Below are 24,178 nucleotides of genomic sequence, written 5' to 3'. Positions count from 1 at the left end.
ACCCCTCCCTCATGTCTCCCTCATCCCTCCATCATCCCTCCCTCATCCCTCCATCATCCCTCCCTCATCCCTCCCTCACCCCTCCCTCATCCCTCCCTCATCCCTCCCTCATCCCTCCCTCACCCCTCCCTCATGTCTCCCTCATCCCTCCATCATCCCTCCCTCATCCCTCCATCATCCATCATCACCCCTCCCTCATGTCTCCCTCATCCCTCCATCCAAACACCAGCTGGAATCTCTTTCAGCATTGTTGTTGTTGTTGTTGTTCTGTCTGTCACCTGCTGTTGGCTGTAAACTCCCTCTGGGCTGGTTCCTGTCGCACCAGCGTGCACCAGTGTGCACCAGCGTGCACCGGCGTGTGCGTGTCCAGGTGCTCGTGTCTTTATTCTGGCTGCTGATCTCTCTCCTCCCCCCCCAGTTTGAGTTGCCGTTGAAGATGCCGGGCCACAGACACAACCACCAATCGAATGGAAGCAGGAAGTGAGTTTGCTGTCGGCGTCCTGACGCGTTGCCAGAAGGTCGTGAGCGTTTGCGTCTTGGGTAAAACGGTTCTCAGACTAAACCTCGGCGCTGTCGTCTCTTCTTTGGCAGCCACAGCAGCAGACACAGGCACAGCGAGCTCATGTCCAACCCAGCCTTCGCCTACTACCCTGGAGACCAGATGCTTCACTTCTACCGCTGGACCTCTCCTCCCGGTGTGATGAAGATATTGTGCATCATCATCATCATCATGTGTGTAGCCGTGTTTGCCTGCGTTGCCTCCACACTGGCCTGGGACTACGATATGAGCCTCATGGGTCTGGGGGGTGGGACCGGCATATTACCTGGTTACGGCGGCTCCTACGGGGGCTCCTACGGGGGCTCCTACGGGGGCTCCTACGGGGGGTCCTACGGGGGTGGCGGCTATGGAGGAGGCGTTGGTGGGGGCAGCAGCTATGGCTACGGAGGAGCACAGATGGATCCCAAGGCTGGAAAAGGCTTCATCATTGCCATTGCTGCCATCACTTTCATCGCTGTGCTCATCATATTCGTGCTGGTCGTTTCAAGGCAAAATGCTGCTCGCTCACCAAAGTTCTACCTCGCAACCATCATCATCGCCGCCATCTTGGCTTTCCTCATGGTCATTGCCACTATCGTGTACCTGGTCGCGGTGAATCCAACCGCTCAGTCCACCGGCTCCATTTATTACAACCAGATCCGACAGCTGTGTGCACAGTACCAGACCCAGACGCAGGCCCAGGGCATCTTCCTCAACCAGTACCTGTACCATTACTGCGTGGTGGAGCCCCAGGAGGTATGGAGAACCAGTGGCCCAGAGGTCCACTACATGAGCGGGCCTGCTTTCACCGTCCAGCTGTTAGTCCAGCTGTTAGTCCAGCTGTTAGTCCAGCTGTTAGATTAGCTGTTAGATTAGCTGTTAGATTAGCTGTTAGGTTAGCTGTTAGATTAGCTGTTAGATTAGCTGTTAGATTAGCTGTTGGGTCAGCTGTTGGGTCAGCTGTTAGATTAGCTGTTGGGTCAGCTGTTAGATTAGCTGTTGGGTCAGCTGTTAGATTAGCTGTTGGGTCAGCTGTTAGATTAGCTGTTGGGTCAGCTGTTAGATTAGCTGTTAGATTAGCTGTTGGGTCAGCTGTTAGATTAGCTGTTGGGTTAGCTGTTAGATTAGCTGTTAGATTAGCTGTTGGGTCAGCTGTTAGATTAGCTGTTGGGTCAGCTGTTAGATTAGCTGTTGGGTCAGCTGTTAGATTAGCTGTTGGGTCAGCTGTTAGATTAGCTGTTGGGTCAGCTGTTAGATTAGCTGTTAGATTAGCTGTTGGGTCAGCTGTTAGATTAGCTGTTGGGTCAGCTGTTAGATTAGCTGTTGGGTCAGCTGTTAGATTAGCTGTTGGGTCAGATGTTAGATTAGCTGTTGGGTTAGCTGTTGGGTCAGCTGTTAGATTAGCTGTTGGGTTAGCTGTTGGGTCAGCTGTTAGATTAGCTGTGGGGTCAGCTGTTAGATTAGCTGTGGGGTCAGCTGTTAGGTTAGCTGTTAGGTTAGTGGGCTGTATGTGTGTATATAGTTGTCCTGTTCTGGGAGACGCCACATTTTCCCTTCATCGACCCCTCGTTGACCCCCAACAGGCCATAGCCATCGTCCTGGGCTTCCTGGTGTTCGTGGCCCTCATCATCCTGCTGGTGTTTGCAGTCAAGACTCGCTCTAAGATCAGACGCTGGGGCCAGGAGCGCATCTTATGGGAGGAGGTGAAGGTCATCAGTGACGGTCCACGCCACAGCGTCGACGAGTGGGTGAGTGGGTGGGTGAGTGGGTGAGTGAGTGTGTGGGTGGGTGAGTGTGTGGGTGAGTGAGCGGGCGGGTGGGTGAGCGGGCGGGCGGGTGGGTGAGTGAGTGGGTGAGCGGGCGGGTGAGTGAGTGGGTGAGTCTTTAATCCCTGGAAGGCTGAGTGGAACAGGTGCACATGGGAACATTAAATGTGCTCATTCTACTGCACAAATATTGATGTTCATCGGGTTAATTTAACAGGTTCAAGTTATTGGTTATTAATTGGTTATTAGTAATATTAAATATGGAATTAAAAGCTCAGAGAAACAAGAGAGAGGAACCTTCACGTTCCCACACTGGGAAGCGTCTCCTGTTCCCACTCTGGGAAGCGTCTCCTGTTCCCACTCTGGGAAGCATCTCCTGTTCCCACACTGGGAAGCGTCTCCTGTTCCCACACTGGGAAGCGTCTCCTGTTCCCACTCTGGGAAGCGTCTCCTGTTCCCACACTGGGAAGCGTCTCCTGTTCCCACACTGGGAAGCGTCTCCTGTTCCCACTCTGGGAAGCATCTCCTGTTCCCACTCTGGGAACCTTCACGTTCCCACACTGGGAAGCGTCTCCTGTTCCCACACTGGGAAGCGTCTCCTGTTCCCACTCTGGGAAGCATCTCCTGTTCCCACACTGGGAAGCATCTCCTGTTCCCACTCTGGGAACCTTCACGTTCCCACTCTGGGAAGCGTCTCCTGTTCCCACTCTGGGAACCTTCACGTTCCCACTCTGGGAACCTTCACGTTCCCACTCTGGGAAGCATCTCCTGTTCCCACTCTGGGAAGCGTCTCCTGTTCCCACGGAAGAGAAACGTTGTTGAGAGCAGCAGCAGCAGCTGGGTAACTCAGTTAAAGTTCTGAAATCATCATCATCATCATCATAGTGGTCGTCCCAGGCTAAAAGGCCTCTGAGGAGCCTTCCTCCTTCCTCATGGTGAAACCTATAGGAAGTGTGTTCACTCAGGAAATCATATTGTTGTGAGGCCACAGTGAAATAGTGATGGAAGGGGCTTTCTATAGGATTCTCTAAGATTGTATAGGACTCTCTAAGATTGTATAGGATTCTATAGGATTCTATAAGATTGTATAGGATTCTACAGGATTCTATAAGATTGTATAGGATTCTATAGGTTGTAGCCCTGACAGACACAACAGAGAAACTACCTTTAGAGAATTGTCCAGACTCTTTGCGTTATGGGGAGTTTTAATGTTAAAGAGAAATGTACACACACACACACACACGCACACACACACACACACACACGCACACACACACACACACACACACAATCACTGAGACAACAGCGATGAGGATGTGGTTTCACTCACAGTTTCTAGGTGTGGCCTCTGTTATTGCAGCTAACAGAGGTTCTGCCACTACGGGAGCATGAACGTAAACGTGTGTGAAGGAGCTCCGTCTCTGAATGGAATGCTAACCCTGACCCTAACCCTGACCCTGACCCTGACCCTGACCCTGACCACTGATGGGGTCCAACCTCTGCCAACTTTGGTTGCCCAGCATTTACCCGCACATCAGAAACTGGTTTCAGTTTGTGGCGTCCGAGCGCCTGTTTGCTTCCTGTTGATGCTTCTAATAGTTTCAGTGAGATTCAGACATGCGGGAAGAAGTGGATGAACCGGTCAAACCTGCCGAAGGTCCCAGAATGTTGGGACACATGATGCAGAGAGAACAAGTTTCCCCACACAAACTGGGTCAGGCCTCGTCTAGAAAAGGCCCTTTGTTGCAGATGCAACTGGAAAGTAGCTGAATGTCAGGAATGTGCTTCCACTGAGGCCACGGACCTCACCCTGGCCCCTGGCCCCTAACCCTGGCACCTAGCCCTGGCCCCTAGCCCTGGCCCCTAGCCCTGGCCCCTAGCCCTGGCCCCTAACCCTGGCCCCTAGCCCTGGCCCCTGACCCTGGCACCTGACCCTGGCACCTGACCCTGGCACCTGACCCTGGTCCCAAACCCTGGCACCTCACTGTGGCCCCTAACCCTGGCACCTAGCCCTGGCACCTAGCCCTGGCACCTGACCCAGGCCCCTGACCCAGGCCCCTGACCCTGGCCCCTCACCCTGGCCCCTAACCCTAACCCTGGCACCTGACCCTGGCACCTAACCCTGGCCCCTGACCCTGGCCCCTGACCCCTGACCCCGGCATACACACTCCACACACCCTGCGTCTTGCCAAACCTTGAGAGGGTTTTGTCATTTCAGGTGAAGACTGTGTCTGGGGAACCGGACGTGCTGCTGAATGACCCAAATCTCACAGTTGGTGGATCCAGGGACTATCTGGACCAGCTGGATCACAGCAGACCTCTTTACCTTCCAGGGTATGTACATGCTGTGTTTACACACACGCCTGTGGACAGAAGCGACTGTCCTCGGTCAGCAGGACGTGAATTCGTCCACATTTACACACGGTTCCAGCAAGAACTGAAAGAGTCCAAGGTGGATAAGATGCTGAGAGGGCCCAAGGTGGATCAGATACTGAGAGGGCCCAAGGTGGATCAGATACTGAGAGGGCCCAATGTGGATCAGATGCTGAGAGGGCCCAAGGTGGATCAGATGCTGAGAGGGCCCAAGGTGGATAAGATGCTGAGAGGGCCCAAGGTGGATCAGATGCTGAGAGGGCCCAAGGTGGATCAGATACTGAGAGGGCCCAAGGTGGATCAGATACTGAGAGGGCCCAAGATGGATAAGATGCTGAGAGGGCCCAAGGTGGATCAGATACTGAGAGGGCCCACGGTGGATCAGATACTGAGAGGGCCCAAGGTGGATCAGATGCTGAGAGGGCCCAAGGTGGATAAGATGCTGAGAGGGCCCAAGGTGGATCAGATACTGAGAGGGCCCAAGGGGGATCAGATACTGAGAGGGCCCAAGGGGGATCAGATACTGAGAGGGCCCAAGGTGGATCAGATACTGAGAGGGCCCAAGGTGGATCAGATACTGAGAGGGCCCAAGATGGATAAGATGCTGAGAGGGCCCAAGGTGGATCAGATACTGAGAGGGCCCACGGTGGATCAGATACTGAGAGGGCCCAAGGTGGATCAGATACTGAGAGGGCCCAAGGTGGATAAGATGCTGAGAGGGCCCAAGGTGGATAAGATGCTGAGAGGGCCCAAGGTGGATCAGATGCTGAGAGGGCCCAAGGTGGATCAGATTCTGAGAGGGCCCAAGGTGGATCAGATACTGAGAGGGCCCAAGGTGGATCAGATTCTGAGAGGGCCCAAGGTGGATCAGATACTGAGAGGGCCCAAGGTGGATCAGATACTGAGAGGGCCCAAGGTGGATCAGATGCTGAGAGGGCCCAAGGTGGATCAGATACTGAGAGGGCCCAAGGTGGATCAGATGCTGAGAGGGCCCAGGTGGATCAGATGCTGAGAGGGCCCAAGGTGGATCAGATACTGAGAGGGCCCAAGGTGGATCAGATGCTGAGAGGGCCCAAGGTGGATCAGATACTGAGAGGGCCCAAGGTGGATCAGATGCTGAGAGGGCCCAAGGTGGATCAGATACTGAGAGGGCCCAAGGTGGATCAGATGCTGAGAGGGCCCAAGGTGGATCAGATGCTGAGAGGGGAGCGCTTGTAAAGCTCATGTTAGAACTAAAATATTTGTCTTTGCAGAGACTCTGATATTAGCAGTTCTGTGACAGCCATGAAGTCCAGGGTGAAGGACTACGAGTCGGGGGTGGAGTCTGGAGACGACCTGGAGGACGAGGACTTCAGCGTGTGAGTGACTGAAAACAAAAACCCTGCGGGGGAGCGGGTCCAGTTCAAACGTGCTCCTTTAAACATCTGCAGAGCGTTTCCTCCCATCGTGGACGAGGAAGAGCGTCTGAGCTACAAACGAGAATTTGACCAGGATCATCAGGAGTACAAAAGCCTGCAGGCGGAGCTGGACAACATCAACCAGGTGCTGGCGGAGCTGGACAGAGAGATGAGTGCCCACGCTGAGGGGAGCCCCCAGTTCCTGGTGAGGTGACCTCCAACAGGGTTGGGTTAGGGTTGGGTTATCTTCATAGGTCCCATCTTTGAATGAGCACCGACACACATGAGGTTGAGCTCATGTTGGCTGTAATGTCCCCAGTGGACGTGGTCATTATTGCATCTGTAGTCGCCACATTAGCAACATTAACGACTGTGGTTCTGCTCTCAGGATGCTGTGGATGAATACAGCCGCTTGAAGAACATCAAAAAGGTAAGAGGTGGACTTCTTCTGTCTGTTAAAGGAGCTCTATAGTTTAATATTCTGAAGAAATCTTCCCTTTTATTCAATAGTCCTCTAATTACCTGATTAAGAAGAGGAGGTGTAAACATCTCCGGGCTAAGCTGTCTCACATCAAGAGGAAGATCAGTGAATATGACCACCGCCCTTGAACCTTTGGCAACTGTCTCCAGTCTTCTATCTCATATAATGCATCTCGTATAATGTATACTTGCCACTAATCAACCTCTTGGAATCAGTCCACCAGCAAGAATTTGAAGGGTTAGCACCTTTTTTAGGAGCACCTTTTTTACCATCCACCCTTTTCTTAAGGAATATTTAGGTGTATGAATTTTTATTTTCTCAAAGTTAGAAAGTGTAAAGTCTGTATTTTAAAGCCTCAGTTATTGTATTTTTTATTACTGAATTTAAAATGACTTAAATTGCCATTGTTGTACATACTGTTTTTATTCCTTTAAAACCATGTAAATTGGTCTGTTGCTCTCCCATTTTAAAATAAATGATATTCTTTGCCGTGTTTCTTTTTGAATATGCCTCTTTTGCTTTCAGTCATTTTTATTTATCACTTCTAAAACTGTTCAAGTCCCCTCTTTTTGTAAATGTTAAATACTAATATTGCTCCAGCTAGATTTGTGCCATGATTATGTTTGTGCAATCGATCTCGTGTCGCTGATGTCTGGTTGTGTTAAAATGGATTGAAATTTATTTAACAAACTTTATTCATATTCTGAGTGGAACATGAAGTTCAATTTACATTTACATAAAAGCATAGCAAATCTACAAATGGACAATTTGGAACAGGAAAATTATTACATAGGCAAGAAAAAGAACTGATCATGCAAAATAGAAATAAAAATGTGGCAGGGGTCAGAGCTGAATAGGGTTATCCAAATTGAAAACATTAAAATGTTTGATTGTTTTGGGTTTTTTTTTGCTGAAGAGACTTGGTGAAATAATGAAATAAAACGCTGGATGTTGTGGCGGCTGACGTACGCAGAAGTGAGCGGACCATTTGTCTGGTGCTCATGTTTCCATACGGACATAGAATTGCGGCGCACCGCGTGGTTTGTGATTTCCGGAGAATCCTTATAACGTTCACGCAAAACAAGACGCGTATGGTCATTTGTTCTTTAAAAAAATGTGTTTAGAGATTCGATTTAACAGGCCTCGTCGTTAAATCTATGTTATTTAGCCGTAAATAATGCGGCTTCCTGATTAGTCTTCGCTTCATCAGACAGTTTAGCCCGAGATCGTCGTGGTTTCCCATCACCGGAACCTTTGGTGTGACACAATGGATGAAGAACCAGAAAGAGCCAAGCGCTGGGAAGGAGGCTATGAGAGGACATGGTAAAGCTGTGAAATCAGGAATAAGTGTTGGTCTTGAGAAATGTGCTTTGAGTCCTGACTGAGATGTGGACGCTGCAGGGAGGTGTTGAAGGAGGACGAGTCTGGCTCCCTCAAGGCCACAGTAGAGGAGATCCTGTTCCAGTCCAAGAAAAGAAGGTGTGTATGCTCATCTATGTTCCTCTCCCTGATGAGTTGTCTTCAACGTTCAACAGCAGCTTCCTTGTCTCGACAGACTGATAGAGAGCCATGGACAAGTGAGGCTGGGCATGGTGAGTTAGTTCAGGAGTGCTCCTAATGTTCCTGGACACCATCTCCCTAGGGAACTAGGCTGACACCAGTGGATGGGTTGTATTTCACGGTGTCGTTGCTGACAACAAGAACACAGATATGCGTGAGATTTCTTGGTTATTATGGGATGTCTCTGCACTAGATGCGTCATCTCTTTGTGGTGATTGACTGTTCAAGGAGCATGGAGGACCAGGATCTGAAACCCAACCGTCTCACCTCCACTTTGAAGGTAACCATGGTTAGCCAACCTTCGCGCTGTACGGCTGCTATCTCTTCCGTTTGCACTTCCCTTTGCTTTTCCTCCCCGCGTGCAGCTGCTGGAGGCGTTTGTTGATGAGTATTTCGACCAGAACCCCATCAGCCAGGTCTGTTCTCACATGTACTGTTTAAAACTTTATAAGTGGGTGACCTTTAAACCCTAATGCTCCTGGCCGTGTCTTCAGATGGGGATCATCACCACCAAGAACAAACGCGCTGAGAAGTTGACCGACTTGTCAGGTGAGAAGCCACAACTGGATAAAGTCTAACTACGATCATCTGGATCATCTCCTTCACTCGTCCGTTTGTCCACCAACATACAAATGCTGTCTGTGATGGATTCTGTCCTCTGGTCACCTGCAGGAAACCCAAAGAAGCATTGTGCTGCCCTGAAGAAAGCAGTGGACACGGTGTGTGTCGGAGAGCCGTCCCTGTACAACTGCCTCAGCCTGGCCGTGCAGACGCTCAGGTCGGTCCTGCCGTCCATAGGCCCACCCCCTCCTGCTCGGTTGAATGTATCCGTCAGGCGGACCTGTCTTTGTGTGCAGGCACATGCCTGGACACACGAGCCGGGAGCTCCTGATAATCCTCAGCAGCCTCACGACATGTGACCCAGCCAACATCTACGAGCTGATCGAGGTAAATCAAATCAATCAATCTTTATTTATATAGCGTCTTATACGATCAACATTGTCTCTAGACCCTCTCCAGAACCCCAGGGCCTGACCCCAGACAAGCAACAGTGGCAGGAAAAACTCCTCTTTAACAGGAAAAAACCTGGAGCAGGACCAGGCTCATGTAGGGGGACCCTCCTGCTGATGGAGGGGCTGGGTAGAGAGAGAGGAGAGGAGAGGAGAGGAGAGGAGAGGAGAGGAGAGGAGAGGAGAGGAGAGGAGAGGAGAGGAGAGGAGGAGAAGGAGAAGGAGAGGAGAGGAGAGGGGAGAAGGAGAGGGAGAAGGAGGGGAGAAGGAGAGGAGAGGGAGAGGAGGGGAGAGGAGAGGAGAGGAGAGGAGAGGAGGAGAAGGAGAAGGAGAGGAGAGGAGAGGGAGAAGGAGAGGGAGAAGGAGGGGAGAAGGAGAGGAGAGGGAGAGGAGGGGAGAGGAGAGGAGAGGAGAGAAGGGGAGAGGGGAGAAGGAGAGGAGAGGACGGGAGAGGAGGAGAAGGAGAGGAGAGGAGAAGGAGAGGGAGAAGGAGGGGAGAGGAGAGGAGAGGAGAGAAGGGTAGAGGAGAGGAGAGGGAGAGGAGAGGAGAGGAGAGGAGAGGAGGGGAGAGGGAGAGGAGGAGAGGAGAGGAGAGGAGAGGAGAGGAGGAGGAGAGGAGAGGAGAGGAGAGGAGAGGAGAGGAGAGGAGAGGAGAGGAAAGGAAAGGAAAGGAAAGGAGAGGAAACCATGACCCAGTGGGGTGACAGAGGCCTGTCAGGTGATCATGTTTCCGGACCCCGGCAGCCTCGGCCTATAGCAGCACAGCTAAGATGTGACCTAACGATTAGACGACCCCCTAAGTATGATAATCTGTCTGTCTATGATAGTAACTGGAACTACTGAATTAGTAACAATAAGCTTTTTCAAAGAGGAGGTTTTAAGTCTGATCTTAAAGTAGCGATGGAGTCAGCCTCCGTACCTGGACAGGGAGAGATGCCATTACAGGAGTCATGTGACCTCTGTGGTCAATACCTGTCAGAACTCTGGCTGCAGCATTTTGGATCAGCTGGAGGCTTCTTAAAGAGTTGTTTGGACACCCTGATAATAAGGAGTTACAGTAGTCCAGCCTGGAAGGAACGAATGTTGGACTAACTTTTCAGCATCATGGTGGGTCAGTAGCTTCCTGATCTTTGTGATGTTCCTCAGGTGAAAAAAGGCACTTCTAGAGACTAATTTAATGTGTGAGTTGAAGGAGAGATTTTGGTCAAAAGTTACTCCTAGATTCCTCACAGAGAGACTAGATGTTAATGAGATACCATCTAGAGTGATCATGTGATCTAATCTGTCCCTGAGAGGTTCAGGACCAAACACCATGACCTCAGTTTTTCCTGGGTTAAGGAGGAGGACATTTGAAGACATCCAGGACTTTATGTCTTTAAGACAGGTCTGGAGCTTCACTAACTTCTGTCTCCTCGGGTTTCATGGATAAATAAAGCTGAGTGTCATCAGCATAACAATGAACATTTATCCCATGCTGCCGAATAATGTTTTAAATGTTCGGTAGAGAATTCTTGTTGGGCTGCTTTTAAATGCAATTGAACCGAGCTTCTTTAACCTGGGTTTTGTTTTCCGGTCAGACCCTGAAGACTTTGAAGGTCAGGGTGTCAGTCATCGGCCTGTCAGCAGAGGTGCGGGTGTGTACCGTGCTAACCAGGGAGACGGGCGGCTCCTACCACGTCATCCTGGACGAGAGTCACTTCAAGGAGCTGCTGATGCTGCATGTCAAGCCTCCACCAGCCAGCTCCTCCTCTGAGTGCTCTTTGATTCGAATGGGTGAGTTTCCGTAGATGCTTCTAAACCCACTGCAGAGCCGCCACAACAGTGCTTATGTTGTGTCCCATATGGGGGTCAGAGTACCAAATAACACAGATGGGGCTAGAACTAAAGCTCCGGCCTCTTTCTCTGAGAGAAGTGACGCACTGTGTGTCTGTTTAGGGTTTCCTCAGCACACCGTTGCCTCTCTCACAGACCAGGACGCCAAGCCCTCCTTCAGCATGGCGTGAGTAAGGAAAGGTGTCAGCCCTCAGCGTCCTCCTCATCTGCCACTGATGCTGTGTGTCTCCTAGTCACCTGGACAGCAGCAGCGGTCCAGACCTGTCTCTGGGGGGATACTTTTGTCCACAGTGTCATGCCAAGTACACGGAGCTTCCTGTGGAGTGTAAAGTGTGTGGTAAGAGGGACGACCGCCACCTCTGTAGTGAAGCAGGATTCTGGCTGCTCCAGAAGCTGCAGACTTGTGCTTTCTGTGTGATGCGCAGGCTTGACACTGGTGTTGGCCCCCCATCTCGCCAGGTCCTTCCACCACCTTTTCCCCCTACAAGTCTTTACAGAGAGTCCTGCAGATGATCTCCAAACAGAGAGGTGACGGTGGCACACGCAAAACCACGCACGTCTCTACAGATGTCACGAGTCTTCACCGACACATTTTGGGTGTCGTCCGTTAGCCTTAGCATCGCCAAGGACAGACTCTCAAGTCTCCGCTCTGTCTTTGCAGGTCCTGCCAAGCTTGTCATGGGGAGCTCAAAGACAAAAGTGTGAGTACATGAGTGGAACTCCCCCCCCCGAAGGTTGTTGTAGAAGTAGTAGGACATGGGAAAGTATTTTTAAAAGCATAGAACTGCCTATTTCCGTCCTCAGGTGTTCAGCTGTCCATCGTGTCTCAGTGTGTTCTGTGTCGACTGTCACCTCTTCATCCACGACTCGCTCCACTGCTGCCCCTGCTGTATCCACCGTCGGAGTTGCCCCTGACAACGAGCCACGGCTGCTTGGCTGAGATGATTTCTCTTTATTGTTTCTGTTCAGATTTGTACTTTCTTCTTCTTTGGCACATTGCAATAAAAATGCGTGTCCATCTTTGTCGTAATGTTTTGTCTGTTGTGCAGATGTATTTAAATGACTATTTAATAACACTATTTTCAAATATAAAATCACAAGTGGGTGTTGATGAATAACCAAGAAAAAAAAAAGGTTTTAGAATAGTAAACCAAACATTTTAACTCATTCAGGTGAGATGGTTGCTTCTATTGATTTCTTAAAAGTCTTTCTGGTTAATTCTTCATAATTTAAACCTCCCTTAACGCTGCCGTTAGACATTATAACGCGCCGCGTCACCGGAAGTACTCGTCATTTCCGCAGTGAAGCGCGGGAAACATGACAACAATGTCGCGGGTTGTGAACGCGATCGTGGCGGTGTGTCCCGACCTGGGCATCGGGATGAATGGAGATCTGCCCTGGCACCCCATCAGACTCAAGTAAGGGGAAAAAATGGCGATAAAACTGTGAACGCTGTCTCCTGTCACACTATTCACATACCTTTTTAAATGATTGTTTTCAGTAAAGAATTCGTGCACTTTCGAAAGATGACGTCGACTCCTTCTGTAAACGGTAAGAGTAATAAGTAAGATCAGTGAGAGTGATCTTTTTAGTCTCCACAAGTCTAAAGTTGGTCTTTTCACTCGATTCAACGGTCCATTTAAAAGGGTCTGGTTTCTATGGTCTTGCTCAATCTTGGAGCCTGACTGTGCAGAAAACTTTGACCTGGACCTGGCCTGGCCCCGGGGAAACATTAAAAAAACAACATAAAAACATTACTTTGCTCAGCATCTTGCTGAGCCTGGACCTTGAGCCTGGACAGATGATTGTTCCAGACCAATGGGAGACCTCCTGCCTGCTCCTGTTTCCCAAGATGAAGCAGCGAACGAACCTTGGAAAGTCACGCAGTCCTCAGCCATGGTCGGACCCCTGCAGGGTGCCTTCCAGCCCGTTGGAGCGGAGGAGCCCACTGGAGAAGGCTGACAGCACCGAGTCTTCAGCACCATCTGTCCTGCCCTGTGAAGCTCCAGCGCTTCGGTCTAAACCAGCTCCAGATCAACGCCAACAAAACAAAGGAACCAAGTGGATTTTAGGAAAAGTGTCCCAGCCCAGGGAAAGGCCAGAGCCAAGGCCTGACCCTGTGCTGGCTGGACTACCCAGAGCCAAGGCCTGACCCTGTGCTAGCTGGACTACCCAGGGCCAAGGCCTGACCCTGTGCTAGCTGGACTACCCAGAGCCAAGGCCTGACCCTGTGCTAGCTGGACTACCCAGGGCCAAGGCCTGACCCTGTGCTAGCTGGACTACCCAGAGCCAAGGCCTGACCCTGTGCTAGCTGGACTACCCAGAGCCGAGGCCTGACCCTGTGCTGGCTGGACTACCCAGAGCCGAGGCCTGACCCTGTGCTGGCTGGACTACCCAGAGCCGAGGCCTGATCCTGTGCTGGCTGGACTACCCAGAGCCGAGGCCCGACCCTGTGCTGGCTTGACTACCCAGAGCCGAGGCCCGACCCTGTGCTGGCTGGACTACCCAGAGCCGAGGCCCGACCCTGTGCTGGCTGGACTACCCAGAGCCGAGGCCCGACCCTGTGCTGGCTGGACTACCCAGAGCCAAGGCCTGATCCTGTGCTAGCTGGACTACCCAGAGCCGAGGCCCGACCCTGTGCTGGCTGGACTACCCAGAGCCAAGGCCTGACCCTGTGCTGGCTGGACTACCCAGAGCCAAGGCCTGACCCTGTGCTGGCTTGACTACCACGGAACGGTGCAGGAGGTCCTTCATCATTGGGCTACATCAGGACGAGGCAAATTCCCGTGTGCTGTAATTTAACTGTGTACCAGTTTAATATACATATATAGTCTTTTCCCTTTTATTTCTTTTGTCTTTGTTCTATTGAACTGAATTGAAAATGAAGTAAACATCAGATAAATTCCGTCTGTTAATCCCATTTAGCGACTCGTGAATTTAGTTTTGGTAATTATTCCACGTGCATCTGCCTGGCGACAGGGAAGCAGAACGTGGTGATCATGGGCAGAAAGACCTGGTTCTCCATCCCAGAAAGAAACCGACCTCTGGCCAACAGGATCAACATCGTTCTCAGCAGACGGTGCAGGTAGGTGTCGAGTCCAGGAGCAGACGGACTCAAACCGGCCCCAGTCGTGGACAGCAGGCCCAGGGGAACCAGCCAGACCAGAATAACAGCCCATATTCCTCTATTTAATTCTGAATGGATGTTTTTAGAGTTGAGTCTCGGGGGGGCTGGGGTAGGTTGAGCTCAAGCATCTGTAGTTGGCACCAGCGGCCGGATGGTTGACCCACATTCAAAGCTGCCTGCTGATTGTTGGGACTGACTTCTCCTCCAGGGAGCCCCCGGCAGGAGCCCACCACCTGGCCCGCGACTTGCCCTCGGCTCTCCGGCTGGTGGACTCGGAGCTGGCCGAGCAGGCCGACCAGGTGTGGGTGATAGGAGGCAGCTCGCTCTATCAGGTAGGTCCACCACTCTAGAACCTCACATGCCTCCTGGAGATGTGTAATCTGTTATGTTGGGCTACCCAGGAGCTGATGGAGGGGACAGGAACCACCAGACTGTTTGTCACGCGGATCCTGAAGCAGTTTGAATGCGACACGTTCCTCCCTGAAATCAACCCTGCCAGATACCGCCGGCTGCCACAGTAGGTCCAGGTCATCCTCTGGAGCTCCGCTCTGATGGGGCCTTCCATGAAACCGAGTCCGTGCCAGAGCAGGGATGGGATGGACTGGAATTCTGCTGATGCACTTCCTCTCCAGGTTTCCAGGCGTGGCCCAGGAGCTGCAGGAGGAGGAGGGGATCCAGTACAGGTTCCAGGTCTATGAGAGCATCGAGCACTGAGGAGACCTGGGCTGGAGCACAGAGAGACTCAACAGAAGGTTCCTGTCGCAGCCCCGAGGGTCTGGCTGAAAGCAAAGTGGACACATTTGTTTCACCGAGACGGTTTGTCACGACTTTGACATTAAAACTGCTACGTGTGTCCCAACGTTCAAGCACTGTGATCTTTTTCTGCTGGAACTGTGGGAAGGGCCGTTCATCAACAATGAGCCAATCAGACTGAGCATGAGCTGAAGGGAGAAGGCCCAGGAACTAGCAGGAACCAGCAGGAACTGGTCCAGGACCAGGGAGGAGAGCCAGCTGGTGCAGCTCCTTCACCTGCTCTGGATGGAGACATGAAAGCTGAAGGTCTCAGAAGTCAAACCTGCTGTGGAGCCGCCCACATACGGGCTGGATAGCCCCCCCCCCCCACACACACACACACACATACACACACACACACGGGGACTTTGCTCATTTCAACTGTAACTTTTATCCTCCATAATCTTAATAATTAATTCACATGCTCAGTTGTAGGATCTCTAACATGAGATCGGACCTAATGTTCTGTAGCCCAGAACTGTGTGTTGGGAGCAGGGGACAGATGGACAGGGGACAGAAGGACGGGGACAGATACTGTCTGTATGGACTTTTGGGTGGATGACTCTTTCAGGGGGAACGGAAAGTGGATTTTGCTCCCTGATGCTCAGATAAAAATGACCAAGAACACGACACGGAGACATTAGACGTCTCCGTCCTGCGTCCCCCTGTTGACATTAGACGTCTCCGTCCTGCGTCCCCCTGTTGACATTAGACGTCTCCGTCCTGCGTCCCCCTGTTGACATTAGACGTCTCCGTCCTGCGTCCCCCTGTTGACATTAGACGTCTCCGTCCTGCGTCCCCCTGTTGAGCTCTGTCCTCAGAGACGGTGGCAGGTCATAATAGACCCGACTCCTGTCAAAGCCTCGTCGATAGGGCAGCAAGTCCTGAGGCGTCAGCGTGTCCGTCTGGCCCGTCCACACAGTGAGAGTGTATCTGTGAACACACACACACACACCTCAGTGCCAACCACAACTGTGTGTTCTCCCACCGTCCACATGACCCGTGTCTCCAGGTGACCCGGGACAGCGTCCGTAATGGTTTTCAGGCAAAGCTTTATAACATGTGAATAACTGAAGGGAGCTTATTACATGAGGCTCGTCTTGCTTATTACTGGGATCGCCGCCTCCTTAAATCAGCTTTATTATCATTATACAACATAGTTGCTATTATTTCACATGACCTGTCCTTGTTAAAATCCAAACTAGAACCAGAGTGTCAGGCCTGGGCCGGGCTGGGTAACCTAGCAACAAGCTTTGTGACGTCAGAGCGGCTCATTACACTTTAACTACACACCTATTCATGCATGGAACGGGGCTAATGTGGCACCAGAACCAACCCGAGCCCCCCCCTCAGGGAGTGGTTGAATACCTGTGGGACTGCTGCAGCAACCACCTGAGCTGGGGGGCGGACCGGGCCAGAAGCACCGCGCGCACGGGGAAGGTGACGGGGTGTTGGAGGGCTCTGCACACCCCCTCCATCACACGCACCATGTCCCAGCTGTAACCTGGGGCGGGTCAGAGCAGAAGCCAACCCTCATCATCATCATCATCATCATCATCGTGCACGCTGACTGGCCGGCTACGTGCTCACGTGATGCTACAGATGCTAAGAGTTGTGGAGCCAGATGAGGTCAGGACAGGGTTAGGGTCCAGGAGAAGACACCAGAACACAGGTGACATGCGGGAGCCCACAGGTGGACCACATCCTGCATCAGGTCTGAGCAGGTGGGGGGGAGATGTAGCCGGGGAGGAGGAGGACTCTGGTGGGGAGGAAGATGAAGAGGAGTGCTGTGGGGCTTTCAGGGAGGACTTGAGACAGGAAGTGCTTCAGGTGAGTGGACAGGTGCAGCTCAGATGATCAGGTAGGAAGCAAGGAAAGGAGACAAGGAGACCTGGAGGAGGAAGGAGGACATGCAGGACCTGTAGTGACTTGGACAATACAGAGGACAGAAGGGTTTATCCAGGTTGGACACGTGAGAGATGGACGACATGAGGTAGCTGAGGGTGCTCAAGGACAGAGATGGAGAACCCTGACCCTGACCCTGACCCTGACCCTGACCCAACAGCACCAAGGTCCTGGTGTGGCCCACCACCAGCCCCCGTCTCAGGCCTCCACTACGATCCCTAACCCGAGACGGCGTCCACTACGGACGTCCAGGGGGCTGAGGAGCGTCCAGCTCATCTCCATCTAACTTGGTGTCTTTATTTCTGAACTACAAACACTCGCTGTTGATGATTTCCATGGAGTAATTAAGCCTATTTTTAAATATTTCTGATTTACACAATTCAGCGACTGCAGAGACAAACCGATAACGTCGCCCGGTTGTTACCTGGGTTATCCATCCCAGCAGTCCAGCCTGTCGTCCACCCCAGAGACAGCACCACATGAGGGGGCAGGTCTCTCACAGCAGACAGGAAAGCCTGAGGGTCCAAGGGCTGCGCGTGGCCCCCGGGGCCAGCTAGGACATCTGCATTGATCCACACTGGAAGGTTGGTCTTAGCCAACACCTCCTCCAGAAGAACCAAAGACGGAGCCACAGCCTCCAGGCTGGTGAGATATAGCACAGTGTTAGCATCACAAGCTAATGCTCTCTTTGTAAAAATGTGTATGAACGCTGCGTTCAACCTCTTAAAATCTAGCTTGATTCCCTTTTGCTGTTCTTTGACTTCCTGCAGCCACTCCTTCAGGGTGATGTCACTGTCCCGGGCTGGGGGGTGCGCCATGATCGGCTCTTTTGGGTCACACTCTCTCATCAGAACATCAGCCTCCATCATATGAGCAGAACCTGAAGAGCAGAACTAAATTGTCGTAGCAACAGACGTTCAGGCCTCTGCTGTTTACCATTAGAGAGGAGGGGAGGACGGGGGAGGACAGTGTCCCCCCTATGACGAGGGGGAAACTGCTGAGTTATAGTTTCATAAAGTCTAAAAAGTGGCCAACTGCTGGGATTAGAAGAACAGATTGGAGGCGCACACGTGCTGAAACGTGAGTCTCCTGCAGTGTTGCCATGGTTACCTGAGAGCGCCTCCATCAGCCCGCTGCGGCTGTTGACTCCGTGACACCAGCTGACCTCGGCGGCGTCGCTGCTCCGGATGAGACCGCGACTCAGGAAATACTGCAGCGTCATGGTAGAAGCGGCGGCTCGCGCACTTCACACGGGGAAACACATTTACCTTTTAACGTCCAGACGAAAGAAACCGCTGGACAATAAGTGAAAGCGAAGGCAACAGCACAGGGAATGAATGACAGGTGTCCGGCATCATTTCTTCTTCGTTTTAAGAGTTTGCAGTCCGGACGAAACAAATCTGTAGTGCCGCCCCCTAGCGGTAGTTGTCAGAACACTCCTTAAATTAGAAAGCTAAAAGAAAATAATGGATGATAGAGGGATTATTCCATTACTATTTACAGTAAAATGGCAATTATCAGTGTTGTGTTGTTACATGAACATATAAACATGTGTGTTTTGTGGCTGTTCCGCTCGTCAGCGCACCAGGTATTTCCCACCGGTAGGTGGCGGTAATGAGACCGCCGATCGGTTTTAAAACCCAAGACGAAGAAGAAGCAAACTGAGAAAAGGCTCTTTTATTTGAACCCGTTTGTTGTTTCGCTGTGTCCTGTAAGAATAAAATGGACTTGATTCACACGTTTTACTGCACATTTTTAGATAAAAACAGCCAGTCTAAATTCCTTTGTTACACCCGTAGAACGAAGGGAACATTTAACATCTGGTGAGTTTAGAAGCGCGCTCTCGTGCTTCTTTTTAAATTGGTCAAAACCGAAAGCCTTATGAATAAAAAAATTTAAAATTTCATACTAGGTGTACAACAATGCAAACATATTTCTGAAGAATTATCATATTAATGAAGCCTTAGTGTATGCTGTACATCAGAGTGTTGGTGTCCAGTATGTGAGTTTGTCCACTTCCTGACGGGACATTTGACCTTAGTTTGACAGATGTCTCCAATGTTTGGAGCGCTGACTGCACCGAGGACACTGTGGACCCCAGTGTAAGTCTCCGCTGAACACCCAGAAGTTTGCTCTCGGCATTAGAGCATCCATGCATCTGCTGTCTCTGCTTCGTATTTAGAAACGGACGTTTGCTTTGGGACCCACAGAGAAGAATCTCCAAAAACTCAGGCAAGAGGACTTAAAGTCCTTAAATGTGCTGTGGGAGCAGCAGTGTAGATGAGGAAATGCCCTTTCTCTCAGGTCAGCCTGTTTAAGGGGAGACGTGTCTGTTGTGGTCGGCGACACAAGTGCTGAACTCTGTGGAGGATCAAGTCCAGGTGATCCCAGACTGAAACTGTCCAGACTGGAGCCTCCTCAGGCCGGAGAGGAACTGAAGGAGCTGCTCTTCACGATGGCTGACCGTCTCTCTCAGGCTGAAGGTTCGTTGTCACTCGCCACATGCTTTACTGCGACATTTGTGCATTTCTAGAGTAGGTCAGTGCTGACCCTTTATCCATCTCCCAAAGGTGCGTCTGTCTTCAGTAGTCCTAAGAAAAACCAGCACATGCAGCCAGCAGGTAAGTCTGGGACAAAGCCTAACTCTCTAACCCTAACCCTGATCCTAACCCTAGCCATAACCCAACCCTAACCCTAACCCTAACCCTAGCCCTAACCCTAGCCATAACCCAACCCTAACCCTAGCCCTAGCCCTAGCCCTAACCCAACCCTAATCCTAACCTTTCCTAACCCTTAACCCCAAACCTAACCCTAACCCTAACCCCAACACCCCTCCTAACCCCAACCCCTACCTTCTCCCCAACCCTAACCCTAACCTTCCCTCCAACCCTAACCCCAAGCCCAACCCTAACCTCAAACCCAGCACCTTTCCAAGCCCTAACCCAAACCCTAACCCAAACCCTAACCCCAACCCTAATCCTAACCTTCTCCCACCCCTCACCCTAACCCTAACTCCAACCCTAACCCCAACCCCAACCCTAACCCTCACCCCTGCCCCTACCCCAAGGTCAATCCTAACCACATACCTACTCGCCATTTCACCAAAGTCTTCTCAGACTGGGCGATTCAACTCTCTCCCCTATCCTGTCCGGAACTCCGCAAGCCCTGGCTAATAGCCCCTCTGGGGGGGCCCTCACCCTTCGCAATCCCCTGCTATCCCGATCAGTAGGCCAGTGCAAAAAAAGTTTTATCCCAAACCCTGAACCCTAGCCCTAACCCTAACCTTAGCCCTAGCCCTAGCCCTAACCCAACCCAACCCTAACCCTAACCCTTACCCTAACCCTGACCATAACCCTAACCCTAACCCTTACCTGAAGGGACGAAAGCTTTCAAATAGCACTTCAGTAGAACTTTAGCTGTGGACCCAACCATCCCTAAGGATGATGTCCTCTCGTATTATCTGCCCGTTTCCGTCACGTTCGCTTCGCCATCTACGTTAAAAATGCTGCAGTTATAATAAAAATGAAAATCAGCTCGTAGAAAACTAACGTGCGATGAAGGAAATAGGGAAATGTTCCAAAAGCTTCACTGCCGCTGAAGAAACCTTCAGAATTTGGTGATGTTTTTAATAAAATGTCCAACCAAACTGCTTAAGTTACCTGTGGAAGTGTGATTGAAAGAAGCGCTCGTCCTGGAGATTTCTCTGGAGGTCTCTGCCGTGTCCACCGTTAAGAACCTGACTGATGTTTCTTCAGAGTCGGGAGCTGAGCAGAACTCTGCTCCAACGCTGACGCCGAAGAAACGACCTGCAAGAACGTCCCTCATCAACCCGGGAACTAAAAAGTCTCACGTCCTGCAACGCACCTTAATGTGAGCAGTGCCAGAGGAGCCGACTCACGTCTCTCTCTCCTTTTGCAGAAAGGTGGAGGCAGCTGGCGTGACCTTTGATGATGCTGAAGACTGACCTCCGACATCACTGACACGTGCACGTGCACACTCTTTTAATGAAAGCTCAGCAAACATGAAATGCATATTTACCTGTTTTAAATATGAACTGCGTGAACAGAGTCTTCTCAAAGCCAGCAAGCCGGGTTATTCAGGGTCCGTGAGGTCACAGAATTGTCAGCCAATATTAATCTGGTTTTACCAGAGCTGTTGCAGCGATGCTCATGTTGGAAACTAAATCCTTGTGCTCTGACTTTTCAGGTGGGCTCCAAACTGTCATATGCACAGGTCTGTCGGATGCCACCACGTAAGCGTGCCCCATCCCCAGACCTTCGCCCACCCTACCCAGACCTTCGCCCACCCTACTCGGACCTTAGCCCACCTTTCTCAGACCTTAGCCCACCCTACCCAGACCTTCGCCCACCCTACTCGGGCCTTCGCCCACCCTACCCAGACCTTCGCCCACCCTACTCAGACCTTAGCCCACCCTACCCAGACCTTCGCCCACCCTACCCAGACCTTAGCCCACCCTACCCAGACCTTAGCCCACCCTACTCAGACCTTAGCTCACCCGACCCAGACCTTAGCCCACCCTACCCAGAACAACAGCCCCAAGCAGCAGAGACTCGCCGTCCAAAAAAGTGGCGATATTAATGGCTGTGAACGGACTTTTGTTTTCTGTCTTTACAAAAGAAGCCAAACAGAATCTGCACCTCTTCCATTGCTGCTTTAGGGGACTTTTTTCTTTAGTTTGTTTAGATTCCAGTGTTTTTCTTTAAACACACCTGCATAATTGATGCTTATCATTCTGATTTCTTCTATTAAAAAGCACTGAGCAATATGTCTCTTTGCATCTTATTTATCTAATGTTGGTACTGAGTTTGTTAGGCTTTTATTTGAGTTCATCAGGAGTGCTTTGGATGTAGAAACTTCTGTTTGAGTAAAGAGGATTTGTTGATGTACCTCATTCACAGAATCTGAAAACACTGACTTTGATGAGTGTTTAAAACCGTTAAAAGTGTTTAAACACCATTTTAAACATGAATGTGTGCAGAATGTCCAGGTACAGGTGAGTTACTGATGGATGCATATATGACTGAACACTACTAAAGTGTATTTTGCACTTTGTTTTTCTGTTTTTTGTCATAACATCTTCCATCCAGCAGGGAGCAGAATATCCATGAGGTTTATTGCTTTTTTTCGTCACCACGCTCTTGTTTACGACGATGATTTAATTCCCGAAGGCCATAATGAACAAGATGAATAATACGAACGAAATAATGCGTTTTAACTATAGAGTTGATGCACACGTTGGTGTTACTTCCACATCAGTCTTGTTCAGCCATCACAGATCTGTTTAAAAGCCATTTGACCTTTAATTTTACATTATTCTGCCCAAGTCAGAAAATGAAAATGAAGGAAAAATAACATTGGTCTCAAGTGTCCCTTGCCCGGATACGGGGCCCCCTGCTGGAGCCAGGACTGGGGGCGGGGCGTGTTGGTGGGCGCCTAGTGGCCGGACCTCTGCCCATGGAGTCCAGCCGGGCACAGCTCAAAGAGGCAACATGGGACCACCTTCCCATGGGCTCTCCACCTGCCGGAGGGGCCAAGGGGGTTAGGTGCATTGTGTGTTGGGTAGCGGCCAAGGGCACGGACCTTGGCGGTCTGATCCCTGGCTGCATAAACTTGCTCTAGGGACATGGAATGTCACCTCTCTGGTGGGAAAGGAGCCTGAGCTGGTGCGCAAGGTTGAGAAGTTCCGACTAGATATAGTCGGCCTCACCTTGACGCACAGCAAGGGCTCTGGAATCAGTCTTCTCAAGAGGGGTTGGACTCTCTACCACTCTGGACTTGCCAATGGTGAGAGGCGACGGGCAGGGGTGGCATTTCTCGTTGCTCCCCGGCTCAGTGCCTGTATATTGGAGTTTACCCCGGTGGATAAGAGGGTAGCCTCCCTTCGCCTTCGGTGGGGGGATGGATCATGACTGTTGTTTGTGCCTATGGCCCAAACAGCAGATAACAGATAAAAGGCCATTTTGGGTTGTGAGTCACAACAGGTGACTTTAACTCAGAGCCATTGAGCTTTGATCAGAAATGGCTTTAATTAAAACCCAAAAACTCCTTATATTCAAGTGTTGCTGCTACACCTACAGACATTAATCGTTAAAGGTTAAGCTGAAACCATAACTACACCAAGACAACTCATCTCTCTCCAACTGCAGATTTTTGATCCAGAATCAGATCTGCAGCCTCATTCTTTGACCCTCCCACCGAGAATCACCCTCCAAGAGAGACAAGCTTTGTACTGACGTGCACGCTCGTTAAAAGTCCAAAGGTCAGTAACTGGGAGTTGATGGTTGGGATCAAGTTGAGCTCTGCTGGCAGCTCTACCAAAGTCTAAATGTTTTCAATTAACAGATCTGTTCATGACTGTTTGAGTGTGTGTGGTCATGGCAGTGGCTTTTTTGTTGTTTCTGCTTCAGGCTTTAGAAGATGGGGTGCTGCTATAGTAAGACTAAGGAGTGGAGCGACAGCGACAGTGACAGCAGTCTGTCAGACTTCCCGCCCTACGCTAGACGGATCACGAAGACGGTGGAGCACAGGCAGCACACCACCGCAGGAACCCAGCATGCATGCTTGGATGCAGAGCTTACAGGAGACAGCAGGTGTAAGGAGGAACCTGAGGTTCTTAGGAACCCAACACGTTGTGTCGGGCCCACCCTTGAATCAGATCCCTGTGTGGCGCTGGACAGACTGAGCACAGGCGGAGAGGAAAACCCTCCAGATGGGTCAAACAGCTTCTACAGCATCCGTCCCATTGATGCTGATGACCTTGAGCAGGAGCAGAACCAGTGGGCAACAGATGAGTCTGGTCCATCCACTGTGCTGCAAACCGAGTTACTAACACCTCCTCCTGAAACAGACACTGGATTATTCCAAACACTTCCTCCTGGACCAGACCCCGATTTATTCCTAACACTTCGTCCTGGACCAGACCCCGATTTATTCCCAACACCTCCTCCTGGACCAGACCCTGATTTATTCCCAACACTTCTTCTTGGACCAGACCCTGATTTATTCCTCACACTTTCTCCTGGACCAGACCCTGGATTATTCCCAACACCTCCTCCTGAAACAGAGCCTGGATTATTCCAAAATCTTCCTCCTGGACCAGACCCTGATTTATTGCTAACACTTTCTCCTAGACCAGACCCTGAATTATTCTTAACACTTCCTCCTGGACCAGACCCTGATTTATTGTTCACACTTTCTCCGAGACCAGACCCTGATTTATTTCTAACACTTCCTCCTGGACCAGACCCTGATTTATTGTTCACACTTTCTCCGAGACCAGACCCTGATTTATTTCTAACACTTCCTCCTGGACCAGACCCTGATTTATTGCTCACACTTTCTCTGAGACCAGACCCTGATTTATTTCTAACACTTC

General features: G+C 50.9%; 5 protein-coding genes across 9 annotated transcripts in view; 4 read left to right on the top strand and 1 right to left on the bottom strand.

The window, feature by feature from the left end:
• LOC115247549 (occludin-like) overlaps window positions 1–7,060 on the top strand; it is a 9,190-nt gene extending 2,130 nt beyond the window's left edge. The window contains exons 2-9 of the mRNA XM_029829624.1: window positions 419–480; window positions 592–1,294; window positions 2,122–2,286; window positions 4,523–4,638; window positions 5,931–6,035; window positions 6,108–6,279; window positions 6,463–6,504; window positions 6,585–7,060. Of these exons, the coding sequence (XP_029685484.1) occupies window positions 437–480; window positions 592–1,294; window positions 2,122–2,286; window positions 4,523–4,638; window positions 5,931–6,035; window positions 6,108–6,279; window positions 6,463–6,504; window positions 6,585–6,683 (1,446 nt within the window). The 5' untranslated portion in view covers window positions 419–436 and the 3' untranslated portion in view covers window positions 6,684–7,060. The remainder of the gene's footprint in view (window positions 1–418; window positions 481–591; window positions 1,295–2,121; window positions 2,287–4,522; window positions 4,639–5,930; window positions 6,036–6,107; window positions 6,280–6,462; window positions 6,505–6,584) is intronic.
• A 491-nt stretch (window positions 7,061–7,551) lies between these two features.
• LOC101071539 (general transcription factor IIH subunit 2) lies at window positions 7,552–11,988 on the top strand. Its single transcript, XM_011616957.2, has 14 exons — window positions 7,552–7,878; window positions 7,957–8,034; window positions 8,111–8,147; window positions 8,309–8,395; window positions 8,481–8,531; window positions 8,610–8,664; window positions 8,788–8,893; window positions 8,973–9,063; window positions 10,703–10,898; window positions 11,061–11,124; window positions 11,192–11,295; window positions 11,384–11,486; window positions 11,620–11,659; window positions 11,763–11,988. Exons 1-14 carry the CDS (start codon window positions 7,823–7,825, stop codon window positions 11,871–11,873), a joined length of 1,179 nt encoding a protein of 392 aa, XP_011615259.2. The 5' UTR covers window positions 7,552–7,822; the 3' UTR covers window positions 11,874–11,988.
• A 230-nt stretch (window positions 11,989–12,218) lies between these two features.
• LOC115247558 (dihydrofolate reductase-like) lies at window positions 12,219–14,946 on the top strand. The gene is made up of 6 exons (XM_029829660.1): window positions 12,219–12,376; window positions 12,460–12,509; window positions 13,938–14,043; window positions 14,294–14,417; window positions 14,487–14,602; window positions 14,718–14,946. The coding sequence occupies exons 1-6, from the start codon at window positions 12,276–12,278 to the stop codon at window positions 14,797–14,799; spliced, it is 579 nt and encodes a 192-aa protein (XP_029685520.1). The 5' UTR covers window positions 12,219–12,275; the 3' UTR covers window positions 14,800–14,946.
• A 303-nt stretch (window positions 14,947–15,249) lies between these two features.
• Window positions 15,250–18,158, bottom strand: LOC101071766 (protein FAM151B). 2 transcript variants are annotated; one of them, XM_029829652.1, is made up of 6 exons: window positions 17,893–18,158; window positions 17,503–17,662; window positions 17,207–17,424; window positions 16,246–16,381; window positions 15,669–15,810; window positions 15,250–15,634 (listed from the first exon to the last, which is right to left on the bottom strand). In XM_029829652.1, the coding sequence occupies exons 1-6, from the start codon at window positions 18,002–18,004 to the stop codon at window positions 15,620–15,622; spliced, it is 783 nt and encodes a 260-aa protein (XP_029685512.1). In that variant the 5' UTR covers window positions 18,005–18,158; the 3' UTR covers window positions 15,250–15,619. The 2 variants fall into 2 exon arrangements, with proteins under 2 accessions (XP_029685512.1, XP_003976124.1); XM_003976075.3 differs by having other exon boundaries at window positions 15,250–15,810; window positions 17,893–18,156.
• A 187-nt stretch (window positions 18,159–18,345) lies between these two features.
• LOC105418205 (protein PAXX-like) lies at window positions 18,346–21,519 on the top strand. 4 transcript variants are annotated; one of them, XM_029829639.1, is made up of 8 exons: window positions 18,401–18,605; window positions 18,824–18,884; window positions 18,965–19,014; window positions 19,087–19,265; window positions 19,353–19,403; window positions 20,538–20,625; window positions 20,701–20,767; window positions 20,989–21,519. In XM_029829639.1, the coding sequence occupies exons 1-7, from the start codon at window positions 18,505–18,507 to the stop codon at window positions 20,744–20,746; spliced, it is 576 nt and encodes a 191-aa protein (XP_029685499.1). In that variant the 5' UTR covers window positions 18,401–18,504; the 3' UTR covers window positions 20,747–20,767; window positions 20,989–21,519. The 4 variants fall into 4 exon arrangements, with proteins under 4 accessions (XP_029685501.1, XP_029685497.1, XP_029685500.1 ...); XM_029829641.1 differs by lacking the exon at window positions 20,538–20,625 and having other exon boundaries at window positions 18,346–18,605; XM_029829637.1 differs by lacking the exon at window positions 20,701–20,767 and having other exon boundaries at window positions 18,348–18,605; window positions 20,538–20,652.
• The last annotated feature ends 2,659 nt before the right edge of the window (window positions 21,520–24,178 follow it).

Source organism: Takifugu rubripes, chromosome 21, assembly GCF_901000725.2.
Source record: "Takifugu rubripes chromosome 21, fTakRub1.2, whole genome shotgun sequence".
Taxonomy (NCBI): Eukaryota; Metazoa; Chordata; class Actinopteri; order Tetraodontiformes; family Tetraodontidae; genus Takifugu; species Takifugu rubripes.
This window is presented reverse-complemented; position numbering and strand designations above follow the sequence as displayed.

Excerpts from the sequence above, each read along its gene's own strand:
- LOC115247558 (XM_029829660.1), top strand. The coding sequence starts at position 12,276 with ATGACAACAATGTCGCGGGTTGTGAACGCGATCGTGGCGGTGTGTCCC. Across the intron at positions 12,377-12,459 it reads TGGCACCCCATCAGACTCAA|TAAAGAATTCGTGCACTTTC; the intron begins GTAAGGGGAAAA and ends GATTGTTTTCAG. Across the intron at positions 14,418-14,486 it reads GAGGCAGCTCGCTCTATCAG|GAGCTGATGGAGGGGACAGG; the intron begins GTAGGTCCACCA and ends TGGGCTACCCAG.
- LOC101071539 (XM_011616957.2), top strand. The coding sequence starts at position 7,823 with ATGGATGAAGAACCAGAAAGAGCCAAGCGCTGGGAAGGAGGCTATGAG. Across the intron at positions 8,894-8,972 it reads CTGGCCGTGCAGACGCTCAG|GCACATGCCTGGACACACGA; the intron begins GTCGGTCCTGCC and ends CTTTGTGTGCAG. Across the intron at positions 10,899-11,060 it reads GTGCTCTTTGATTCGAATGG|GGTTTCCTCAGCACACCGTT; the intron begins GTGAGTTTCCGT and ends GTGTCTGTTTAG.
- LOC101071766 (XM_029829652.1), bottom strand. The coding sequence starts at position 18,004 with ATGACGCTGCAGTATTTCCTGAGTCGCGGTCTCATCCGGAGCAGCGAC. Across the intron at positions 17,663-17,892 it reads GCTGATGGAGGCGCTCTCAG|GTTCTGCTCATATGATGGAG; the intron begins GTAACCATGGCA and ends TCTGCTCTTCAG. Across the intron at positions 15,811-16,245 it reads TTGCTGCAGCAGTCCCACAG|ATACACTCTCACTGTGTGGA; the intron begins GTATTCAACCAC and ends GTGTGTTCACAG.
- LOC105418205 (XM_029829637.1), top strand. The coding sequence starts at position 18,505 with ATGGACTTGATTCACACGTTTTACTGCACATTTTTAGATAAAAACAGC. Across the intron at positions 18,885-18,964 it reads AGGACACTGTGGACCCCAGT|AAACGGACGTTTGCTTTGGG; the intron begins GTAAGTCTCCGC and ends CTTCGTATTTAG. Across the intron at positions 20,653-20,988 it reads GTCCTGCAACGCACCTTAAT|GTGGGCTCCAAACTGTCATA; the intron begins GTGAGCAGTGCC and ends CTGACTTTTCAG.